Consider the following 24,222-nt stretch of genomic DNA (forward strand, 5'->3'; position numbering starts at 1 on the left):
TCCCATCCTTGACCTTGTGCGTGCACATACACGTACTCTTATTACTGAGGCTCATAAAGCCTGGCATGGACTTTTAGTCAAAGGAAAAGATCCTTCTTAAGAGGGCACTTCAGGGATGAAGCCCCCCACTCATGCTGCATATTCATGGCAAGGCCCCCAGTGTCATTTTTGGGTGTAGCTTCCCAGTAGGCTTTTGATACCTGGACCCAACAAGATCTAAACAGGTAACAGTTTTAACAGATGACAGCTAGGCAGCATTGAAGATATTATGAACAGGATGCTCGCAAGTCAGACAACAGTACAGATTATTTGACAGAACTAAATGCATATAAGTGGAATGTATAGCACAACTGATTTAATTAAGAGGACCAATGGAGGTGGTACAACAGATGGAGTTAGTGGGATGTAGGTGGTTGTATCATGATATTGTTAATAGGAGGCTGGTGAGCTGTACAATAACTATAGCTAATGAGAAACAGATAGGATGCAGAGGGAAATGGCAACAGCTGATAGAAAGTGAGCAGTGTAATTTCACTTGAGGTCATTATGGCTGAGCAATTCTCTGAGCAATTATATCAGTCTGAAAGGGCTGGAAAGACAGAGGCTCGGGATGGTGAAGCAAAAGGACCATCATCAAGCAGGGCAATAAGATGTCAAAGGGTATGTCGAATCGGTTTTCTGGAAAGTGAAGGGATAATCAGAACAGGAAGCAGGTCTAATGAAAACCTTTGTTTACAAGGTAACCTTGTGAAATGGTGCAGCTGCTGGGGAGAAGAGAATGGAGGTTTTTTGAAAAATTACACATACATAGAATTACCACATTCACACCCAAAAGAACTGAAAGCAAGAACTAGAAGGGGTATTTGTACGCCCATCTTCACAGAGGCATTACTCACAATAACCAAAGGTGGGAGCAACCCAAGTGTCCACTAGCAGATAAATGGATAAACAGATGTGGTATATGTACATTCAATGGAATATCATTCAGCCTGGAAAAAGAGATTCTGGAACATGCTACCACCTAGTGAACCCTGAAGACATTATGCTCAATGAAATAAGCTAGTCATGAAAGGACAAATACGGTATGATTGCCACTTATTTGAAGGAACTGGAATAGTCAAATTCATAGAGACAGAAAGTAGGTGGCAGCTGCCAGGGGTGGAGTCGGGGTGCAGAGTTTCAGTTTCGCAAGATGGGAGACGTTTTAGAGATGGGCGGTGGTGATGGTTGTACAGCAATGTGAATGTGCTTAATACCACTGAACTGTACACTTAAAAATGGTTAAAATGGTAAATTTGACATCAGGTATGATTTGCCACAATAAAAAAAATTTTATGCTGAGTGAAAGAAGAAGCCATCAACAAAATAACACGTACTGTATGACTCCATTTATATAAAATGCAAACTGATTTATAGAAATAAAGAGCTTGTCGGTGGCTGCCTGGGGCTGGAGCTGAGGGAGGGATAGATTACCAAGGGCCGCTAGGAATCTCTGGGGATGATGACAATGTTTTGCACCTTGATTATGGGAATGTTTTCAGGGTACGCAACTGGAGAAAACCGTACATCGGTGTGTTTTGTTGTGCATTAGTCATTTCTCAATAAAGTCGCTGTAAAAAAATGTTTTTAAAGAAGGTAATGTTGGAACATGAAGCAAATCACAGACTTGCAATGTTGTGCTGTGATGTCCTTAGCCATATGTGCCCTAAGGCATCCAAACAGAAGATGCCAGAGGATACAGTTCTGTTTTTAAAATGATGACGGGTCTTCAGTCCTTCATCGCCCTAGAGGCAGGAGGACTTGCTATTTTAGGACTGAGCACTGGGCTCCCCTAATCATGCTTTTCCCTCGGGGGGACTCCGAAGAGGAGGACACACAACAGTAGGAACTCTTCCTTGACCAACGTGCAGATTCGTTCAGCAGCTGAATCAGCAAAAATCCCTCTCCCGGGAAGCAGTCAATCCTTCCTGAAGGGAGAGGAGCGAATCCAGTTGCTGAATTGGGAACGGACTATCAATGATGCCATCGAAGGCTCGCTCGGCAGTCAGGTTGGGCAACACCTCCCAGCCCATGGCCGCCATTTGGCTTTCACGGGGCTCTTTCAAAGGCTGTGCCCTACAGTTAACCATTTTTAGATGAAAATGGCTGCTGACCAGCACATGAACAAACTTTGCAAGGAAGCCTTCATCCTGACCCTCCTCCTGGTCAGCCAGCACCCTAGTCTCTTCCTGCGTGTGAGCAGTTTAGGATGAACATGCCATCCACCACGCAGTTCACAAAGAACACAATCTGAGCGAGTCCTCACGATGCTCCAAATGGAAATGACTAACCTATACCGATATTCTTGCTTGAAGCCACATGGCCTCAAAAGGGCCCAGATTCCGCACCCCAGGTTGTAGGTTGAATCATACTTGGAGAAGAGTTTGAAGGACTCATCTGTCCTTTAGTTTTTATCTGCAAGCATCTGTCACTTATCTCCCATTAACAACATCCTAGCTTCCTCCCTCCAGCCACCCAGACAGTTTTTCCAGCAGAGGCTCTGGGGCCCTGTGCCAGAGGTCCTCCCGTTCGTTGACTGCTCAGTCCTCCTGGGCCACGGCTCTCCTGAGGGAAGAGGAGCACCGGCACCCTCACAGCGTGGCTCCTGGGTCCCTACAGCTGGACAGATGGACGCTCACTCTCCGTGGAGCAGCAGGGTCAGTTGCTGGCCCAGAGCCATTCTGAGGAAGGGAAAAGAGGAGCTTACATTACCCCTGGGAGCCAGAAGGCCACAGGGAACCCGGGCTCGCCTCCCCAGAGACACTCTCCTCGGCCGGAGCCTCAGTCCACAGCTGTGAAGGATGCATTATGATTATCTAACTGCCACCAACACAGCCATCCATATTCCTGGGGATGCAGGGGTGCACACAGCAGCCTGCATTGCCGAGCAGGTGAAGCCCCATGTGAAGTGGATGAATTCAACCTCCACAGGGGCCTCTGTGAACGGGGAGGCTCGGGGGAGTGAGAAAACGGAATAAAGAAGGGATTCTAGGAAGCTCTCTAAAGAAAGAAACACTCCCCTCCACCGGTCTCAGAGTAGGAGACGCCACCGAAGGCAAGCAATCTTTGCACAGGGTCGGGGGCTGGTGTGCAAAATTTCTAGCCAATGGGAAGACATGGGCACAGAACACTCTTCAGATCTCATGGGCGAACACGATGAGATGCCTTGGTAGCTTTATTTAAATCCTATTTATGCTGCTAGTCCCAGCCTATATTGCGGGGCCATTCATCAAATGGTCCTGAGCCTGCAGACCTCCCTTCGCAGCTAAATTTAGAGCTTTACCCTTAATAAAGCTATAGGGCAGGAGCTTTTCCCATCAGAGGGCCACCTTACAGAAGAATAAGAGCAAAGCCTCCCAGACTGCAAAGCCTGCACATTTCTGCATCTATTTTCAAGCACATGGGAATATGGACAGAAGGTCTGAAGAACAGGCTCTTGTGACTTTAGGGTCATAATACCAATTTCTTACCTTTCACATAGTTTACAATCCAGGGCTCAAACCCAGGTTTTGAGGCCTCAGTGTTTTTCGAAAAACACTCAGCTCCCTACAAAAACTCATTTCACATCCTCTCATGAAGAAGCAGGATGAGATGGTCTCGACTGGTTCAGAGCTGAAGCACGAAGTCCTAGGGCACCAGTTCTCGAACACGAGCCCATAGCAGCATCGCCTGGAGGACATGTCAGAACAGGATGTGGGGCTCCCCCCACCCCCACACAGTGCCTGCTCCAGGCATTTCTAATGCCTGCCCGGGTGATGGGGATGCTGCTAGCCCCAGAACCGCACGCTGGGAACCACGGTCGGAGGAGCGCTCTGTGGGAAGCTGAAGGAAGAGCTTCCTCCTAACTAACTTCTTCGTAAATTGCTCGGGCTCAGTACGCTGATGGACAGTGTTTGCAGTGGGGTGGGGGGGACTTGATAATATGGGTGATGCTGAACCCACAATGTTGCTCATGTGACACCTTCATAAGATTGTCTATCAATGATATATTAATTTAAAAAACAAGAAAAGGAAAACAAATTGTTTGGGCTCTCTCACAGTGCAGAGCGCTAGACAATTACTAAGCATCGCATGTTACCAGGTCCTTTTGTGGGGGTGCACTCCACATTCTCACAACCACCTTATCACGGAGCTGTTATTAGCCCTATTAGGCTCAGAGAAGTAAAGTAACTTTCCTGAGGTCCAAAAGCGAATTGGCCATCAGGCCACACTTGGAACCCAGGACTGGGTGACTCCCAGGCTAACCTGGCCTCCTAGGCTCCCCCAGCAGGGGGCCTGAGGCCACATGTGGGAAAGGCTCACACCAGACCCTTGTCCCCCAACCTGGTCTTTTCCTATAAATTCTCTGCCTCCAAATCGCATTACCTCCCTCTCCTCACTGTGCCTCACGTAACAGGGAGGAAGCAGCAAGCCCGCCCATCATCACTCACTCAGTAGCCCATCTCCACAGGCTTCAGCTTCTCCATCTTGTAACAGGGGACAAAGAAAGCATCAGCGAGCGTGCTTCTAGCGTCCATCTCAGCGAGTGCCTGACTCGGGCTGCGGCCATCGGAGAGTCTGTTCTCTGAGCCTGGGTAACCTTTCATTAAACTTGTAAGCCTTTGTTATCTGGATTCTGACACAGGCTGAGCCTCCACCGGGCATCCGGTGGGGAGACCTGAGGGAAGGGGCAGCTCTGACCATCCTCAGGCAGCTTCCTGCCATCCCGAGCCACGGCCATTAGCTAGGCGCTGTGTGCCCATTTTAACTGCCACACACAGTGGTCTTCGATAAATTGCGTTGTTCACAGTCAATTTCACATCCTGACGAAGCCAACCTATGCTGCAGTTTTCATCCTTCCCCACTTCCCGGTACCAGCCCTGCAGGCAGGAACTTGCTGAAGCGCTCAGCGCCGTAAAGTAAAATCATTTCATGTGACATTGAGGAAGTGGGAAGTATAAGCCGAAGCCACTTCTTCTTATTCTGACAGCACAAGTAGAAGGCACTGCTGAGAAAACACATATTTTTCTCTCTCTAGGGCCAAATGGGTGGGGGATCAGCTTCCCAGAAAATGATCCCTGCCGTTCATTCCACAGCCGCGGCTCCAGCCAAGGGGCCAGAGGCTGCACAGTCAGAACGTGCTGCCCCCGCCGTTGCTATTCCTCCACCTGGGTTTTTAGTGCGGCCTGATTGGGACTGGTGTTCATGCTCTAGGACGCAGCGGATGCTGCCTAGCGCGTGGGCTCACGATAGCTGCTTTCCACAAACCAAGGCACGTGCAGAGTGTGGGTCAGCAGCCTGGATCGTTGCCACACAGGCCGTGTCTTCATCTGAGCCTGACGGTCATGGGCCTTCACAGGCCAAGAGCATGCTTTGGGGCCCCCAAACCCTTCACCTACACCTTCAGTTCTGTTCCGCAGCTCTGCTGGCCAGATGTGCGGATGACGAAAGGCTCAGGGAAGACACAGGTGACAGAGCGAGATTCTCGAACAACCAGGCAGGCTGGGATGAGAGGCCGGCCCTGCTGAAGCCTCACTGTGATAACAACAGCTGAGCTTAAGTTTTTGTTTTGTTTTCTAGTCCAACTATACAAATATGGGATGGCGGAGGCCTGGGAACCACATCACTGGAGGACTGGTTGACAGACTGGGCAATGTTAATTTGGAAGCATGAAGACTCTGAGGAGAGAAAATAGCTGCCTGCAGATACGTGAGTCTACCCTCTGGAAGGCAGAGGAACCTTCTGGCAGCTGGGGCCCCCCAACACTGCAAAGGCCCAGGAGACCCTGAGCCTCCCGCTACAGGGGGGGCAGAGCAGGTTGGGCAGCGGCTGGGACACATGGGGAGACTCCTCCTTCAGACTTGGGGGTGAAGCAGGGCTGAGAGTCTGTGAGTCTGCTTCTTCCTTCCCAGGTGACCAGGCCCAGGGCTCGCATGGAAAAATGGTCAATGAATAACGAACGATGTGACTGCAGAAACACACACAGCTCTGTTGACTTTTGCATAATCCTTCACAAGACTCCTACATCCCCACTTAAGGTAATGAAAAGTCAGCAGCTGTTGCAAAATCCCTGAACAAGAAACCATGCGTGCGGACACTTGTCCTCCATCCCCCTAGCCAGCAGGACACCAAGCCAATTGACAGAAGTGCCCATAGTGTAGGTGTCATCTACACTTGGGGTGTGCCTGGGAGAAGAGGGGCTTGGCACTGGCCGTGAACACCTGGATGCTACCAAGGGACAGCAGGGCAGGGATGCCACTCCGGTTATACCCTGCCTCTTCCCACCCCGAATGAATACACCAGAGAGAGCTGCCATGCCTGAACCAGGTGAGCATCTGATAGGGTGAAGCCGGCAGGTGCATCTGACATGTTCTTTTCCTAAAGCAGCTGTTAGATTAAGGACTCCAAAGTACTTGCCTCCAAGTGCCCAGCGAAGACAGACTGATGCAGCCAAGCTCCCGGAGGCAGCCGCAGCGGCTCTTCCTGGAGCTCACAGAGGCGACAGTGGGTAAGGACACCAGCCACCCCTTCAGAAGAGGAAGGAGATGCTCCTGCCTGTCACAGACAGCTTTGCTCTCACCTTGCCGTTCCCGTTACTGTGTCTGCAAAAGTGTCTTGCTCATTTTCATGCTGAGGAACAGGATGGGTTTGCGAGCTGAGGTCCTGTGGAATCTAGGGCTTGTCTGCAGCATTTTCCTGCAGCTCTTCCAGCTGCTCCCACTCCCTGGGCAGAGGCGGGCTGGTTGTGCCTCGGGTTGGTGTCTGTGGGGCAGTTTCTAGAGGTCCTGAGCCCTACATTTGGTCTTATTCATGCTGACTTGAACCACCTCAGCTGCAATGGCCTCTTGAAAAGAAGCATCACAGACAGAAATACAAAACGGCTCTGAGATTAGTTCAGAAAAATGTGGCTCCAGCATTTAGAAATGGTACTTGGAAAAGGCATCTCAGTTCCTAGGTGCTGGGTCAAGAGGGCTGTGGGGAACAGGTAGGGAGAAGGTCAAGCTCAGAGGATGACCTGGAGAGGCGTGTCTGCATGGCCCCTCCAGCCAGCTGGCTTGAGCAGGGAAGCGCCTGACTGGGTCTCAGGGAGCCTGGGGCCCTTATCTGCTAAAAAAGCATCAGTGTGTCCCTGGATGGGGCAATGGCTCAGACGGCACTGCTCAGGGGAGGGAAAAGAACACGGAGGATCCCCCAGGGCCCTCGCACCACACCCACACCCACGGCAGACCTAGGGCCCTGCTGAGGTGCGCAGAGGGGCCCAGGGCTGCCCACCCACCACAGTGGCTCTTCCCCTGAATGATCATAGTGGAGCATGGGGCAGGCAGGGGCTAGTGAGCAGGACATGTGGTCAGCCCAACCATAAGAGAAAAGTCACACACACGAGAGCACAGACTTGAGCGAGGCTGACCAATTCCAGGCACCACGTTTTACAAGAGATGCTGTCGCTACAGAAGCTACTTCGAGGCAGCTCTGGAAGGGCGCTGCAGCGTGGGTGTGCTGCCAGGACAGAGTTCAGCCTGGAAAAAGGCCACAAGTTCACAGGGAAAGGGAATCAGACTCAGTCCGTGTCACTCCAGAAGACAGAACCGGGGCCAGCAGACAGTTAGAGGAGGTGGACTTGCACACTGTGGGAAGGGGTGCTGCCTTTTAGACCCTCCTCATGAGAGAGGGCACCCTGGCTCCCCATCCCTGTCAGCATTCAGGCAGAGTTCCAGGAGGTGTCTGCTGTCTGCCTCGGTTGACAGGTAGGACTAGACGACCCCCACCTGACCCCTTCCAACTCAGAGATTACAGTCCTACAAAATTCAAGTCCTCCAGTCACTGTCCCCCCATTGCCTCACACAAGGTACAGACAAATCTTGAGGTTAGAAGAAAAGACTACTGAGTCAGGGGCAGGGCAAGGAGGGGCATCCTGTCTGCCTGGGAACAGAAGGCCACGTTCTTGAAGGCTATGGAAATATCACCGGATTTGGCAGATTTTCAGTGAAGTGCTTATGAGGATATTTACCTGACATAAAAAGTGACTCAGACACTTTTTGGATCTCAAGTTACAGAGAAAGACATTTTTGTGCCTTAGAGATCCCAGTCTGAAGGAACATCGTGTTTTCTGGGGCTCCTGACTCTGGCCCATGGCCCCGGGGGGTGGGCCTGCGGGGGACAGTGAGCCGAGTCTGGGATTCGTGGCCTGCTGCCCCGGGTCCCTTCGGGCAACGCTGTTCAACTGTGCAGGCCTCATGTCCTGAGCTGTCCAGCCTCTGAAGGGGACAAACTTCAGCGGGCTCATGGGAATGCTGACGGTGAAGCTCTCTTCCTCTCCTGCCAACTGCTCAGAATCAAACACCTCAAACTAATTTTCTGCAGGGACAGAGAAGACAGGACAGGGTGCCGGTGAAGGGGAGCTGAGGAGGAACAAATGGGAGGCAGCCTGGCCTCTCAATGCTGGTCACTATTAAGACATGAGCATCCTTCCCTGCCTCCTCTGGGCCTCCTGTTCAGCCAACAGAAGTGACAGGGAGGCTGGGATCCTTTGGGAAACTCTCCCCCTGTTTGCTCCCTTCCTGGCCATCTTTGCCTGGGGTTAATTCTTGGTCTCCAGGGAAGGGATCTCCGATGCGGCAGTTTCTGGCTTGGTTTTGTTTGTGACCTCAGAGCACAATATTTACACTCTGGACTCCTTGCAGAGTTCCCAGATGCTCCCTCAGCGTGGGTCAGCTCAGGGCGTGGAACCAGGTCTCCGTGTGCTTTCTCAAATTCTTCTAAAGTGACAGGGCATCCATCTGTCACCATGAGCGTCTGCTCAATGGCTTGGATCTGGACGTCCCCCATCACACTGGTCTTATCCATCCATTTCTTCCTCAGTTGTGCTCCAGCAAGAGAGCTTGATGTAGTCATGTGAGAAGGAATTGTGACAGTCCCCTCCACCCATCCCTGCTGGTGCCATCTCTGAAGACACCCCTGAGCGGAGTGGCAACCTTGGCCACTGGCACCTTTCACACCACAGAGCCTCCCACCCCCTTAGCTAGGGGGCTGCCTTGTGTCCCATTCGGGACAACTGAGGTCTGTTCTTGCTATGAAGGCTGGGAAGGATCTGATCTGAAGGAAGACTAATCATTCTTGTGTTTCTCATCATTTAACAACAATTGAGCTCCTACTGCATACAGGACATGGGGCTGAGAGCTGAGAATACTGTAGAGATTAAAAGGCTGGCTCACAGTTGGGGAGATAGGAAGTAGATATAAAAAAATACATCACAACCTCAGGGTAGTTCCTGATGTGAATGAACGAATGAGAATTGACGCAACATTTATTAAGCTTGTTCTGTGTACTGGACATAATATCAAGGGTTGGGGAAAATGGGACAGGAAGGACTGGCCCCCTGACCTCAAACTGTATAAAGGCCAAGATTATACAGTTGGGCTCGTTCCAAGGAATTGAAATACTGGAAGCTCTTTTCATATACACCAACTGGCTTATTTAACACAAAATTCAGTGGTGCTGGATGTCTAAGTATGAATAAATTATAGAATCATTATGCTGGGAATAGTCTATTTTTAAAAGGCTCAATTCTGGTGTCACTTTAACTGAACCAAAAATTCCCTGAACATTTATGCATGCAGGCATGTTAATTCAAACATTCATAATACAACCAGTTTTTGCATTTTGCATAATGCATATTCAGACCTCCATGCAATTTTACAATTAATCCTGCATTTTGTATTAACACACGTGCAATACACTCAGCCACTAATTTCTCTATAGAAAAAATATAACATTACTTGCAGAAAAAAGAAAACTGCTGGAGAAGGCATATGGTGTTGTGCATAATCAATCAGCTTCTGGGGCTTTAACACTAAGTGTATATGGATTTAAGGTCTTGGGGTAATAACCAAATAGCACTGAATAAGCAGACTGGATATTGAGGGCAAGATTGAAGACCTCTACTGATGAGTAATGAGCCCAGAGCAACACAAAGGCAGAAGAAAAACCACATGCTGCGAAGATGGGGGGAACCTGTTCCCCACCTCCAGCTCTACCAAGTACACTGCCAGGGAAGGAAGGGCCGGAATAATAAATGCATGGCTTCAAGTCTCCTTCAGCCAAACATATGTTGACTATATGCTCATAGGAGTCCTCTGAGGATCAGCACAGAAGCACTCAATGTACTTGAATATTTTTATCTGTGGTTGCCTGCAGACCTCCCACGCAAAATGGTTCAGATGTTGAGACTGATGAAGCCACACATGTGCCAAGAGAGTATGAAGAGGTTAATTCATCACATAATGAGTATTTCTAGGGAGAGCGGGCACCTAGGCCATTCCAAAATGGCTTGAGCAAAGGAACAGGCAAGGGGCATTGTTTCTTACTGTGGCTGGGGTAGAGGCAGGGTGAGCAGTGCTGGGCTTGCACAGTTTGGACTTCCCACAAGCACCCAGGGGAGGAACGAGTCCACTTCTAGTTGCTTTGCCCAGAGAGGGGACATAAGGGGATGAAGGAGGGTGGGAGCTTGAATGTTGTCAGCAGTCAACCATCAAAAATGGAGCCAGACTCTTTATTACGGTTTTCTTACCCTCAAGCCGCCATTAAGGGATTTAAAACTCTACTCTGAAATTTGCCTAGTGCATGATCCAACCTACTTAGAGTCTCTCCTCATCAATAAAAGTTGTGTAACATTTTTAAAAAATGATGTCACACCTATCAAAGGAAACTGGCCTAGTGCCTGTACATACCAGGTGCTCAGTAATTGTTTCTGAATCTCACTCTGGAAATTTATGGGAAAAAAATCTATTTCCTCCACAGAGCTCCACCTTTATCCCTCAGTTTATGTTCTTATGAAAACCAGAGAGAGGCCACCCGTTCTAGTAAGATTCTTAAAACTGTTTATCAGAGATATTGGGATAAGGGTGAGAAAGGAAGAGTAGAAGAGGTCATAGGCTGGTGGTTGAGGAGGAACAGGGAGGGAGGTGGTTAAGACACGGTGGAGGGCAATTCCCCCAACATGTGTCACGCAACATGTATGTTAGAGACATCTCTGCTGGTCACAGTGGACAGGTGAGTGTCCTGGCTAGAGAAAGGATGGTCCTAGTGGGAGAGGTAAGGGACAGGAAATGCCAAGTGTTATGGGTTGAATTACATCCTTGCAAAAATACTTTTTGAAGTCTAACCCCCCCTTCCTGGAATGTGACCTTATTTGGAATTACAGTCTTTGAGGATGTAAGTTAAGAGGAGGTCATAGTCAGTGAGAGTGGGTCATAAGCCCCAAATGTCTGATGTCCTTATTAAAAAAAGGAAAGAGAGACACAGAGGCAGTCGGGGAGCATGACATGTGCAACCAGAGGCAGAGATGGCAGTGATGCAGCTGCAGGAAGCCAGAAGAGGCAAGGAAGGCTTCTCCACAGAATCTCAGGAGGGCGGCCATGCTGACACCTTGACTTCAGACTTCCAGCCTCCAGAACAACGAGAGAAGCGATTCTGCCTAAGCCACCCTGTTGGAGGTGCTCTGTGACAGCGGCCCAAGGGGACTCATACATAGAGAGGGGATCAGCCATTATTTTCATTTTTTTCTTCTTTGAAGATCTAAATGTGTAATTTTGCTCAAAATTGGTATAACTGGGAATGCTAAAGTTTTGTCTAAGAATGATGACTAAATCACAGATCTTCACATATTGTCAGTTAGCCTTTAATTCCTCAAAATCATTTTAAATATACAATGAATAGAATATTATATAAAATATAGAGAGTTTGGGTTCAGAATAATTTTACACTATACTATAGCAGATTTGCCAACTGAAGATAAAGATGTATTTCTGCAAGATTTACAAGCAGAGACAAAATGTTGACAGTGATTATCTCTGGGTTATGGGCTTACAGGTAATTTTCATCTTATTTCTTATAACCTTCAAGTTGTTCTCATTGTAATAAAAATATTTTCAAAAGAAACACATTTTTACTTTCCAAGACACATGATTATTTTCATAAAAGCAGGAAATAGGATTCAATGCCTTGTCTTAGGAGTTTTTGTCCTGACTTTTGATCCTGGGACTCAGAGCCTCCTGATTGGGCCTAAAAGGATTAGAATGGGGCACGCAGTGGCAGGAACATCCATTTGTTTCTTTAGAAAATGGAAAAAAAAAATGAACTTATCCTGCCAGCTCAAGAGGCTCAGGCCAGGGAGTTTGTTGGTAATTTTGTTCTGATTTATTGTAACAATATGGATAGTCCTCTTATTCTCAGCAGTTTCACAAACTGGCCTTAAAATTCAGCTGCTTCTAAGTCTCTTTGTAATAAAAACCAAACATATTCAAAAGCAAAGAGACTTCTAGTTTTGCTAGGATCGTACACACCCAATCAGCCTCTGTCTCGGGCTGTTTATAACTAAAATCTCTGTAAAAATACATAAAGCAGCTACCTGAGGACTCAAAAAAGTAAACAAAAGCAACAGATTTTTGAAGGACTCAAAATCTGGTGAAGTACAGGAGTAATATTTCCATGAGATTTTATTCTTTTTTATCTCTCGTCTGTGCCCAAAGAGCTGGGTGGACTATGGAGCTATGAGGTGGAGCAGCAATATGGGGGGGCTAAAACTCTGAGAGCAATCTTGTCTTTCCGGCCAGAGCAACCAAAGAAGGGGCCTCTGTGGGCTGGAGAATGTAAGGGGAGCCCTGGAGAAGAGCGAAAATAAACTGAGCATGGAAGCATAGAACTTGCAGTTTGCACATAACCAGGGTAATGGATCTACGTCTTCCTGGTGGCTGTGACTACACAGGGCACACTCTTGTCAAAACTCATTGACTACTAGGCAGTACATGACATGACTACCTTCTGCTGTATGCAGATGATACCCAAAGAAAGTTCATTTAAAAAGGAAAAAGAAAAGAGAGCCCAAAAAATAAACCCACATACATGGTCAATTAATTTATGACAGAGGAGCCAAGAATATACAGTGAGGGAAAGGACACTCCTTCCAATAAATGGTATTGGGAAAATCGGACAGCTACTTGTGAGAGAATGAAACTGGACCACTATCTTAGAGTGGTCTTGGCAATGATTTTTTGAGTCTGACACCAAAAAAAATAATAAACAAACAAGTGGGACTACAGCAAATGAAAAAACTTTGCACAGCAAAGGAAACCATCAACAAAATGAAAGGCAATTTACTTAATGGAAGAAAATATTTGCAAATCATATATCTGATAAGGGGCTAATATCCAAATATAAAGAACTCATACAACTCAACAGCAAAAAAAACCCCAAAACCCCAGTCTGATTAAAAAATGGGCAGAGGAACTGCATAGCTATTCTTCCAAAGAAGACATATAGATGGCCAACAGGTACATGAAAAGATGCTCAACATCATTAATCACCAGGGAAATTCAAATCAAAACCACAACGAGATGCCACCACACACCAGTCAGAATGGTTAGCATCAAAAAGACAAGTAATAATAAGTATTGGTGAGGATGTGGAGCAAAGGGAACACTTGTGACCTATTGGTGGGAATACAAATTGGTTTAGCCACTATGGAAAGTTCCTCAAAAAATTAAAAATTTAAATACCATATGACCCAGCAATTCTACTTCTGGTTATTTCTCCAAAGAAAACAAAAATACTAATTTGAAAACATAAATGCCCTACCATGTTCACTGCAGCATTATTTACAATAACCAAAATATGGAAACAACCTAGGTGGCCATCAATGGCTGAATGCATAAAGAAGATGTGATGTATAATGGAATATGATTCAGACAAAAAGAGGAATGGAATCTTGGCATTTGTGACAACATGGCTGGACCTCAAGGGCATTATGCTTGGTGAAATAAGTCAGAGAAAGACAAATATCATATGATCTCTCTTATATGTGGATTCCTAAACACAAACAAGCTCACAGATACAGAGAACAGATTATAGACTGGTGGTCATCAGAGGGTGGGGAGGTGGGAGAAATGGGTGAGCTCCTTATTTAAATAAATTATTTTTATTAAAAATAAATGAATAAAAATTTTCTCTTATTTAAATAAATTATTTTTATTAAAAATAATAATTCTTAAAAACAAATGAATAAAAAGGGAAAAAAAGAACAGTGACACCTGGTAGTGTCTCCATTATAACAAGGGTGAAATCTGGTGCAGAGCTAGCCAGCCGGGATGGAAAGCATTTTCCTATTTGCTAAACTGGGTGGCCTTAAGCAAGTCATTGAACCTCTTGGACTTTTTGTTTCCTCATCTGTGAAACAGGCACTATAATAACTACCTTCTAAAGAATCCTGTGAGGACTAAATGGGACAATATAAGCCAAGGTCCAGGCAAGTGCAATTTGCATCTTCCAGATGACCACTTGGAAGGCATGGTGATGGGCAATAAATGAAAGTTATGAGGGCCTTACAAGTGGCAAAGGCTGTTACACAGATCCATGTTGTCTACTTATAATAAATTGTTCTAAGCACAGCAAACATTCAGGAAATGCTGAATTAAAGTTTAAATGCCTTTACCATATGGCAAAAGTGCCAACCTAAATGGTAAATTTTCAAAAAAGGACATGCTACACAAAAGCTTCCAGACTCATTCTCCCAAAACTCTCTTTTAGATAGAACATTTCCCTCTCCCATGAATATTATTTCAAGGATTACGCTTTGGGAAATTTTGACCTCTTGAAATGGGCATAGGGCTGAAAGTCAGGAGACCCGGCCTCTAGTTCCGGACCTACACAAGTAACTCTACCTCTCCGGGCCTCAGTGTTCCTCCCTCCAACATAGGAGGGTTAGCCCCAAATCTCTCTCCCAAGATCTTTTTGGATCTAACTTTTCATAATTCTATGGCTTTTTCAAAATATACTAGATTGCCTTGCATTGGAGGGAGGGTGAACCAGAGACCCTCCAAATTTCTAAGCAATCCTTCCAAAATGTTCATTTTGTCAGCTCCAAATCTCCAAAAATAATTAATTTCTCCATGGCATGAAAATTTCCAGAAGTATTACAACACAATTCATGGTGTATGATTCTATCATTTCCCACTTGCTCTAAACACCACTGGCTTGTGTGTGTAATATTTCCAGATGCTTCTGCAATTAGCTCTGTTGCATTTAAATTCTGTCCACTGCATTAAATAAGATGTTCCCTCTTCTCTTCCAACAAAGCCTTCTGGTGGCAAAACATCATGGAGCTAGCAAGGGATGACAACAAAGCTGTATTCTGCAGGCAGGTGGTTCACACAAAGCCCTTAAGTGATTCATTTCCCAGTACTAAATCGTGATCCACTTTACCTCTGCATCTCCAACTTTAACTAGCATGGTTATAACGATGCCTTACAATAGATAAAGTGTGACTCACTCTCCGTATGAGTGATATGTTCCAGAACATTTTGGAATATATCAGCCATTTCCTTTCTGCATGAATAATGATTTCATTTGTGACTGATCAAAGACTAGCACTGACTTAGATTTACATTTCTTAATTTCCTAAATAAAAGAATACACCAATATTGTAGAGATGTCAGTTCTCACCAAATTCCAATTTCATATTCAATGCAATTCCAATCAAAATTCAACCAAGTTATTATTATTTACAGAAATTGGCAAGATGCTTCTAAATTTTATATGAAAAGTTAAAGATCCAAGAGTACTCAAGACAATCTTAACAAACGAAGGGGGAGGAATTATATTATTAGCAACAAGAGTTATAAAACTTCACTAAATTAAGATTGTACAATATTGGCCCAAGAGACAAATAAACCACTGGACGTTTCACAAAAATTACACTGAACATCATTAAGGAAAATGATGCTCTTTTCAAAGAATGTTGCTGGGCCAACTAGATATTCACATAGACAGAAAAAAAATCTTGACCCCGCCTATCTCATATTACACACAAAAATTAATTCCAAATGGACTGTAGATCTAAATGGGAAAGGTGAAAAAGCAAAGATTCTAGCAGACAATATAGAGTGATGACATTGCGGTAAACAGACATTTCTTAGTGAGGACACACAAGCCACTAACAATGAAGGTAAAGATTTACAAACAGGACTTAATGAGAATAAAACACTTCTGTTCATCAGAAAACATCATTAAAAGAGTAAATATGGAAACCATGGAGTGGGAGAACATATTTGTAATACATAAAACCAACAAAAGGCTTTTTCCTGGAATATATAAAGAATGCTAATAAATCAAGAAGGAAAAAGCAATTGACTCATTTTAAATGGGCAAAGGACTTCTAAAGGCATTTTGCAAAAGAGGCCAAGTCATCAATAAACATATGCAAAGATACTTCAACTGAAGTCATCAGGGAAATGCAAATTAAAATCATGATGAAACCATACTAACACGCACACGCACACGCATGCACACACACAAACACACACACTGTTAAAAAGCTATAGTAAAGAAGAGGGACAATTCTACATTTTAAAGGGGACACAGAGCCACTGGAATTCTCATGCACGCTGTTTAGAGAATAAATCGGTGCAAGAACCTTAGAAAACTGATAACTTCTACTGAAAATAATCACACATATGTCCTAACATGCTGCAATTCTACTCCTGGGTTTGTAACTAATAGAAGTGTGTACAAATGTGTACTAAAAGATATGTACAACATTTTTCAAATCAGTGCTATTCATAAAAGCCTCAATCCGAAAACAATCTAGAAAGTCCATCAACAGTCAAATAGATACATGAATTGTAGTATATCCATACAATAAAATACTACAGAGCAATGAAAATGAATGCTATACATAATGATATCAATGAATCTCTCAAACACAATGCTTAAAGAAGCAACACAAAAGAGAAATACAGTCAGTTCTGCTATTAACATGATGTATATGTTCCTAAAAATCACTACACTGTGCAAAATCATGCAATTAAAACTATAAGGCCTAAGGGGAAAAATAAGACTTAGGAGCACCACATTCTAAAACTGCCAGTGACACATCAAATTAAAAATGACTGAAATCCAAGAAAAGTTGTAGCCCAGTTTTACACATGCAAAATGCTTAAAAACTGAAGAAGTAATAAGATAAGCAGTACTTTATGTTTACAAAGATCTGAAGTTTGGTTCTGGAAATGAGCCTCAGGAGGCTGCAATTTTTGAGTTATTATAAAGGGATGGAGGGAGGGTTATCTGAAATTGGATGAAGTGTTGTAACACAAGACGTGGTTACATGTGGCTTATAGCAAGCTCAGTGAACGGAGGCGGCTGATAGACGTTTGAGGTGTGCGTGTGCATGTGTCTTCTGTCCTCCCACCAGGCTCAGTTCAGCTGGCTGCAGTTTTCTGCATTCATCCAGAGTTCCATGAAGACAAAATTACACCTAAGCAAATACTAAATTGCATTATGCTCAAATTGTTCTCTACCATATCAATCATAATGGAAATTTGCATTTTAAAACAAGCATTATAGCAGATCTGATAGTACCTTGTTATTCTATTTAAATAAACTATAAACACAGGCAAACCTCATCTATGACATTAGATATCAGGATGTTGACTTACCCTAGAGGAGGTTGTGACTAGAAGGGATCACATGAACAAACTTCTGGCTAAATAGTTAGTGAAAATGCATCATGCTGCAGCGTGCAGTTTAATTTACGTAGGCTAAGTTTTTAAATAAAAGTCTGAAAAGGGGATGTTGCTTATAAAATTGAATAACAACATCTACCTCCTTTTAGGAAGGCTTCCTGGGCTTTTAAGATAAATGATGAGGTGACATTCAGGTCCTCCCAAAACGTAGACACTAATCACTGATACTCATGTCACAAACATTTATATAGCTCCTTTCATGCAATGGCCAGTAGTTCATCACCCATATTTTAAAGGATAACAAAGTAGGATTCCTAAATTACCAGCTCCAGACAGATAGTTAGCAGAAACCCAGTATTTCCTTAGAGGTGTGTTGTAGTGAAAATAGTTTTGAAAGAAGGAACTAAATGACATGGGATACAGTCTCAGCCCTGACATTTACTAGCCAAGTGGGTTTGGCAAGTCATTTAACTTAAGTTCTAGTTTCCTCACTTATTATTAAATAAGATTAATATTTCTGCTCAATCTGTATTATAACGCAAGTGAAAGTGTTTTATAAAATGTAAAGAGATACAAGTGTGCAAGATCCTATTACAGCATTTACTTTCACATGTTCAACTGAATAGTTTAAGTCTCCTCTTCCTTGTTTGTATACGACAATGATGTCTTGGACGATTAAGATCTCAGGTAACAAAGATGGCTGGTTTCAGCCTAAAGCATTGTTTTTTGTTTTTTGTTTTTGTTTTTAGATATAGCCCCATGTGTAATTAAGGGTTCCACAAAGGCATTTTGATGGTGATAATGCTGAGGAATTTGTTGCTTTGATGCACTCATGTCTTTATGAGGAAAACATGTGTCTACACAGCATTTTGAGTGTTTTCCCCATCAAGAAAGTTGAAGAGAATGCAAAAAATCTGGTATCCAACAATATGCCCCTACGCCCAGATGCTGACCATTTGCATTTGTTATAGTTCAGACATATGAAAGTTGCCGGGAGCTGCTCTTCAGGCTTGCAGAGATGGGCACTAGGAGTGCACTAGATGCGTATTAACAAATGCTGGCATTACACATCAACTGTGGTAGGGTACCTAGGGGTGATGCAAGGAGTATTTCAATCAGAGTCACTAGAGGGGCTCATTAAAATACAGATTCCTGGGTCAGACCTACTTAATCAGAATCTCTTAGCAGTGGGGCTCAGGATTCTGCATTTTCAGTAAGCTTTGCAATTGAGTCTAATGGGCACCAACTGTGGAACAACTGCACTTGGGCAAGAGAAGAGCTGACACCATACTGGTTAACGATGACATGAAGGGTTGCAATCTCATTATGAAAGCTGTGTTAGACAGGGTCAACATTGAAACCACTCAACGCTGTGTTAATAATGAGAAGGGCAGCTACCAGGCATTCAACCTGCATGGAGCCAGACAGGAGGCAGGAGAGAATGTCGTACATATCAACATGGAGCGGTCCCAGCAAATAAACAAACCCAGAGAATTTCCTATGCACCATTCTGAGGATTCATCAGAAGCGAGAGGTGGCCCACGAGTTCCTGCCACCTCAGCCTGCCCCTGGCTATGTAACAAACTCCCCACTTGCCCTACTTCTATGTGTCCATCTGTTTACTCGGTGGCTTGATAAAGAGCACGTGCTCTGGAGAACTTGGAAATACCACCTTATGCTAGGCAGCTGCAAAGTAGAAGGACCCAGAAACGCCAAACTACCCTAATGAAAGGCAGGGACTAGCAGGGTTCCTGGACTTAAGCAGATAGCCAGTGAATCTGTTCTGGATTTATAGAATGAGGTAAAAAGGAAAAAGTTGGATGGGATGAGATGGGAGGATGGAAGGAAGAGTAAACTGATGGAAAGAAGGGCAGATGGATGGATGAATGGACGAATGGATGGAGGGGCAGATGAAGACAGATGGATTGAGGAGCAGATAGAATAACCATGCCAGACCAATTATTTTTTAAGCCTAAACTAATTTTTAACAAATTTACTGAGATATAATTAAAATACCATACAATTAACCCATATTAAGTATGGAATTCAATGGCTTTTAGTTCACTCAGTTTGTACAACCATCACTACAATCAATTTAAGAGTATTTCATCACCCCCAAAAAAGGAGCCCCATGCTCATTAACCATTATTACCCTCTAAACTCTCATCCCTTCAGACCTAATAAACCACTAATATACTTATCTCTGCAGATGTGCCCATTCTGGGCATTTCATTGACATGGAATCATACAGTATGTGGTTCATTGTACTGACTTTTTCCATTACAGTAATGTTTTCAAGGTTTGTCTATGTTGCAGCATGTATCAGCACTTCATTCCTTTTTGTTGCTGAGTAATATTCCATTGTAGAGATGTACCACATCTTATCTATCTACTCATCAATTGAGGGACATATGGGCTGTTCCCACTTTTTTCACTATTATGAATAATGCTGCTATGAATGTTCATGTGCAAGTTTTTGTGTGGATGTATATTTTCATTTTTCTTTAGTATACACTTAGAAGTAAAATAGCTGGATCTTATGGTAACTCTCTGTGTAACTTTTTGAAGAACTGCCAGTCTCTATTCCAAAGTGCCTGTTTTCTATTTTACATTTTCACACACTGTGTGTGAGGGGTCAAATTTCTGCACACCTCACCAATATTTATTTTCATTTTGGGTTTGTTTGTTTGTTATTATAACAATCCTAGTGGTTTTGAAATGGTATCTCAGAGTGGTTTTGATTTGCATTTTCCTGATGGCTAATGATGTTGAGTAGCTTTTCATATACCTACTGGTATTCTTTGGATAAATGTCTATTCAGATCCTTTGCTCATTTTAAATTGACTTATATATCATTTTATTATTGAGTTGTAATGCTTTGTACATTCTTCATTCAAATTCCTTATATACATGACTTGCAAAATTTTCTCATATTCTAGTTGCATTTATACTTTGCTGACAGTCTTTGAATCACAAAAATTTTTAATTTTGATGATGTCCAATTATTTATGTTTTTTCTTTTCATTGCTTGTGTTTTTGGTGTCATATGCAAGAAACCACTGGCTAACCAAAGTCATTAAAATTTACCCTATATTTTCTTTCGAAAGTTTTATAGTTTAAGTTCTTAAACTTTGGTCTTTGATGCATTTGAGTTAATATTTGTATAGGGTACAAGGTAGGAGTCCAACTTCATTCTTTTGCATGTGGATATCACCAAACTATGTCTGATAGAAGCAAATAAAGTCATGAGAGAAGAAAAGGGGTCATGTGGGTAGAATAATGTCAATATATTACCATTAATAAGCTATCATTGGTAAGAGCCAGGCAAGGTTTTATATTCATTATTTAATCTCCATAGTCACCTGCGAAGTATGTAGTTTTCTTAATTTACAGGTGAGTGTTAGACATATCAGGTATCTTATCTAAGGTTCCATAGCTAGTAAATGACTCAATTTTGTCTGACTTCAGAGTCCTTTGCCACCATTCTACATTACCACTGTAACACAGCCTTCAGAAATTAGGGTAATCCTCAAGCACGCCTAACTTCTCTTAGCAATCCAATATGAATTCACTAATCAAGGATCTACCCAGTGCCTCCTATTTATATTATATTCGAATGACAATTTGAGGCCTATTACCATTTCTTAGATGGTTCAAATGGCATGTTTGACTCAAAGGAAAATCAGGATTTCTACAGAATCTAAGAAAGACTTCTGTTTCTGGCAACGGCAGGTCAATCATTTGGACCAATTCTCCCATTGGAAGAAAAAAAAACTGAAGATTGCTAGATACATGTTTTAATTTTTTTCAAAAAGCTGACAACATTCTGGAATGACAGTAAGGAATTGCCAGGACAAAGATTTAAGAGAAAAATGAGAACCAAGAAAGACAAGGGATGTTCTTAAGGCTGTTTTTGTCATGAGAAAACATGTGTCCACATATTGTGCTGCAATATTTAGGAATAAAATCCTAATTTATTCCCAGGAAATAAAATCCTAGGGCCTGTTCAAAGCAGTGAGCCTAGCAGGCAGACTACAAAAGCACATGAAGCTGGGGCCTAGAAAGAAATCAAATCACTTTCAGGTTAACAATGACCCAGAAGAAAACAAAGCCCCTTCTTCCAAAGAAGAGGGAGAAGGAAGTGAATCTCTCCCAAAGAGAAAGTAACCATCGAGCAGTCCTAGGTTCCTGTCAGATACAAGCACTTATTTTGCCTGGAGGAAGGAACCTTCGTACTACGTCTCAGGAAGACCCCACATATAATTAGGTAAGAAAATGAGCAGCACGAAATCAAAGATAACCAAGCATATAAGGAAAAAAGGGTCTATGGGTAAGACCCAGCACAAAAAGATGACAGTAGATAGAGATACATACAGATTTAATATATTTAAAGTATCAAACATAGGTTATAAACCAACTATACCCTCTATGTTTAAAAAACAAAAGGCAAACCTTAAAGTATCTATAAAACATCTGCAAAGCACAAGAAAATACAAAACATGGCCCTTGCAGAGTGAATCTGGTTCTGGAAAAAGTATTAATTCAGGCAGGTTATCAAGCAAGCTGCTTATCTCCACAAAGACTACCTCTTCATCTAGGCATTTTCCTTGGCACTTATATATCCCCTCAGGCTCCAGAGGAAAAAATAAGGGACCAGAGGAGAAATCTATAGCAGCCATCCTTTCTCCAAAATTCAGAAATTAATCTATTTGAGCTATAAAAACAGTAGATAAACCTAAAATATCTTTCCCATCCCAGGTACCAAAACCATTAAACTGTACAAACTATGGACTTAGATGATCCCCTAAAATCTTCCCTGAGAGAATTCTGATGACTTTTTTCTTCCATCCTTCTTATCCTTTGACACCTGGCAGCCCTTGTCATCTCTCACTTAGACTTCTGACTGACCTCCCTGCTCCTAGAACTGCTTCCCCTGCAAATCAGACTCCATATTACCTCTACATGGATATTTCAAAAATGAAAACCATGCAAAAATCTTTCTGTGACCCACCCTGCTTCCTGCCTATTAAGGATGAAGTCCACACTCCATCGCATGGCATGAATGGCCTTCATTATTTTGTCTTCGAGTTACCTTTTTAGTGTCCTCTGCTGCAAGCAGCTTATTCACCAACATCACTTTTTACATCCTTTCCTGCCATGATCCTGAGATGCTTGCAATTTCTTGGTACGCAGTTTAATGCCTTTGTGCCTTTGTGCATGCTGTGTCCATCCTTCAAGTCTGTCTCTGCTTCATCCTTTGAGCCCATCTCTGATATCGCCAACTCCACAATGACTTTCTCACCCAGAAGGTAAAGTTAACCATTCATGTCTTTGTCCCCAAAGCACTGATGGAAGCACTATGTCCCGGAGCACTGTGGTGCATTTTACCACATTTGGTTATCACTGTATCCCATGCATCCAGTATAATGACTGGCCGGAACAGGGAGGCCTCTCCTCCAGGCAATCTTCTCTGTGAAAAAGATCTTAGCCTCATCCAGACCTGCCTGACCACTGTGACTCTTTTTTCTGAATCTGATAGGCAGAGATGCTCCCCACATTTCTTATTTCCTTCCTGTATACTTTTGCTTTTTTTCGTAAAATCCTCCCTGATGATAGCGATTTTTTACAGCAATGCAAAAGGTATGACCCAGCCATCCAGCAAGTCTTGCTGTGGCAACCATGAAGCAAGCAAAGTAATCAAGAGGCAAACTTCACATATGAGAAAAGTAAGTGACAGGTAACTGTGGACACAAATAGAATGTTAAAACAGGACCAGAAACCAGTTATGTTAAAAATTATCTAGTCTCTTCTAGATTAGTGAAAAACAATGACTTTCCCAGGAAAGGCATGGTCCCAATATAGGTCTGTATGACCATCATTTTTTTGGCTATTTGTCATTTGAAAATCAATGAATAACAGCACCCATTATATTATCTGACATCTTTTAGATTTTGAGGGATTGACAACCTTCAGAATGCAAATGGTCCCCTGTTGTGTATTATACCAAATATGCCCAGAAGCCTTCTCACCTAGGAGACCCCACTTGGAATCAAGGAAAAGGAGAGTGCTCCCATCTACCCAGGGTGTAAACAAACGAAAAGCTAATCAGGTTTATCCAGGAAAAGCCCGTGTTCCCGTGTCATAAACTGGGTTCCTTGGCCTCCCCCACACAAGCCGTCTTTCAAACGCTCTCTGGCGCAGTGTTACACTCCCAGCCTCAGCCCTCCGTTGTCTGTTTTCTTCTCCCCCTAAATGCCACAGGTTCTGGCTAACTCCCTTTGGTACATATGCCAGGCCCTTGGAGACTTCTAAGAGCAAAGGAACACAATCACCTCTTAAAACAAAATATTAGGTTTCCTGTTTTATTTTACTGATAGCAGGTCTTTCCCCCCAAGGTCACATAAAAATGTCACCAGAAAAATACAGAAAAATCCTCGTATGTGCTGCCTAGAGACATAAATAGGGCTAAAATTAGCAGCTGCCTCCTTCTCTGGGCAGGAGCTGGCGGCAGCCGGAGCGTGACAATACCAGAGAACAGAGGGGCGCAGAGAGGCACTGCCGGCATGCTACTCCGGTTTGCTCTGGGGGACAGAGGCTTCGAGCCTCGGGTTGGCTGGGTGCTGGGCAGCTCCCAAGGCGAGGATCAGCCCACCCGCTTTCTCAGGAAGCCTCGATCTGCCAGCCTGACATG

At 43.7% G+C, this 24,222-nt stretch overlaps 1 protein-coding gene across 8 annotated transcripts in view; it reads right to left on the reverse strand.

The window, feature by feature from the left end:
• The window catches only part of HHAT (hedgehog acyltransferase), a 281,084-nt gene that overhangs the window by 4,508 nt on the left and 252,354 nt on the right, over positions 1-24,222 (reverse strand). Inside the window, exon 12 of one of the 8 annotated variants that reach the window (XM_036912442.2) lies at positions 7,860-8,373. The exons of the other annotated variants lie outside the window; for them this stretch is intronic. Within the exon in view, the coding sequence (XP_036768337.2) occupies positions 8,366-8,373 (8 nt within the window). The 3' untranslated portion in view covers positions 7,860-8,365. Of the gene's footprint in view, positions 1-7,859; positions 8,374-24,222 lie in introns of those variants that run through there. 8 annotated transcript variants of the gene reach the window in all.

The sequence above is a fragment of the Manis pentadactyla genome, chromosome 9, assembly GCF_030020395.1.
Source record: "Manis pentadactyla isolate mManPen7 chromosome 9, mManPen7.hap1, whole genome shotgun sequence".
In the NCBI taxonomy this organism is placed as follows: Eukaryota; Metazoa; Chordata; class Mammalia; order Pholidota; family Manidae; genus Manis; species Manis pentadactyla.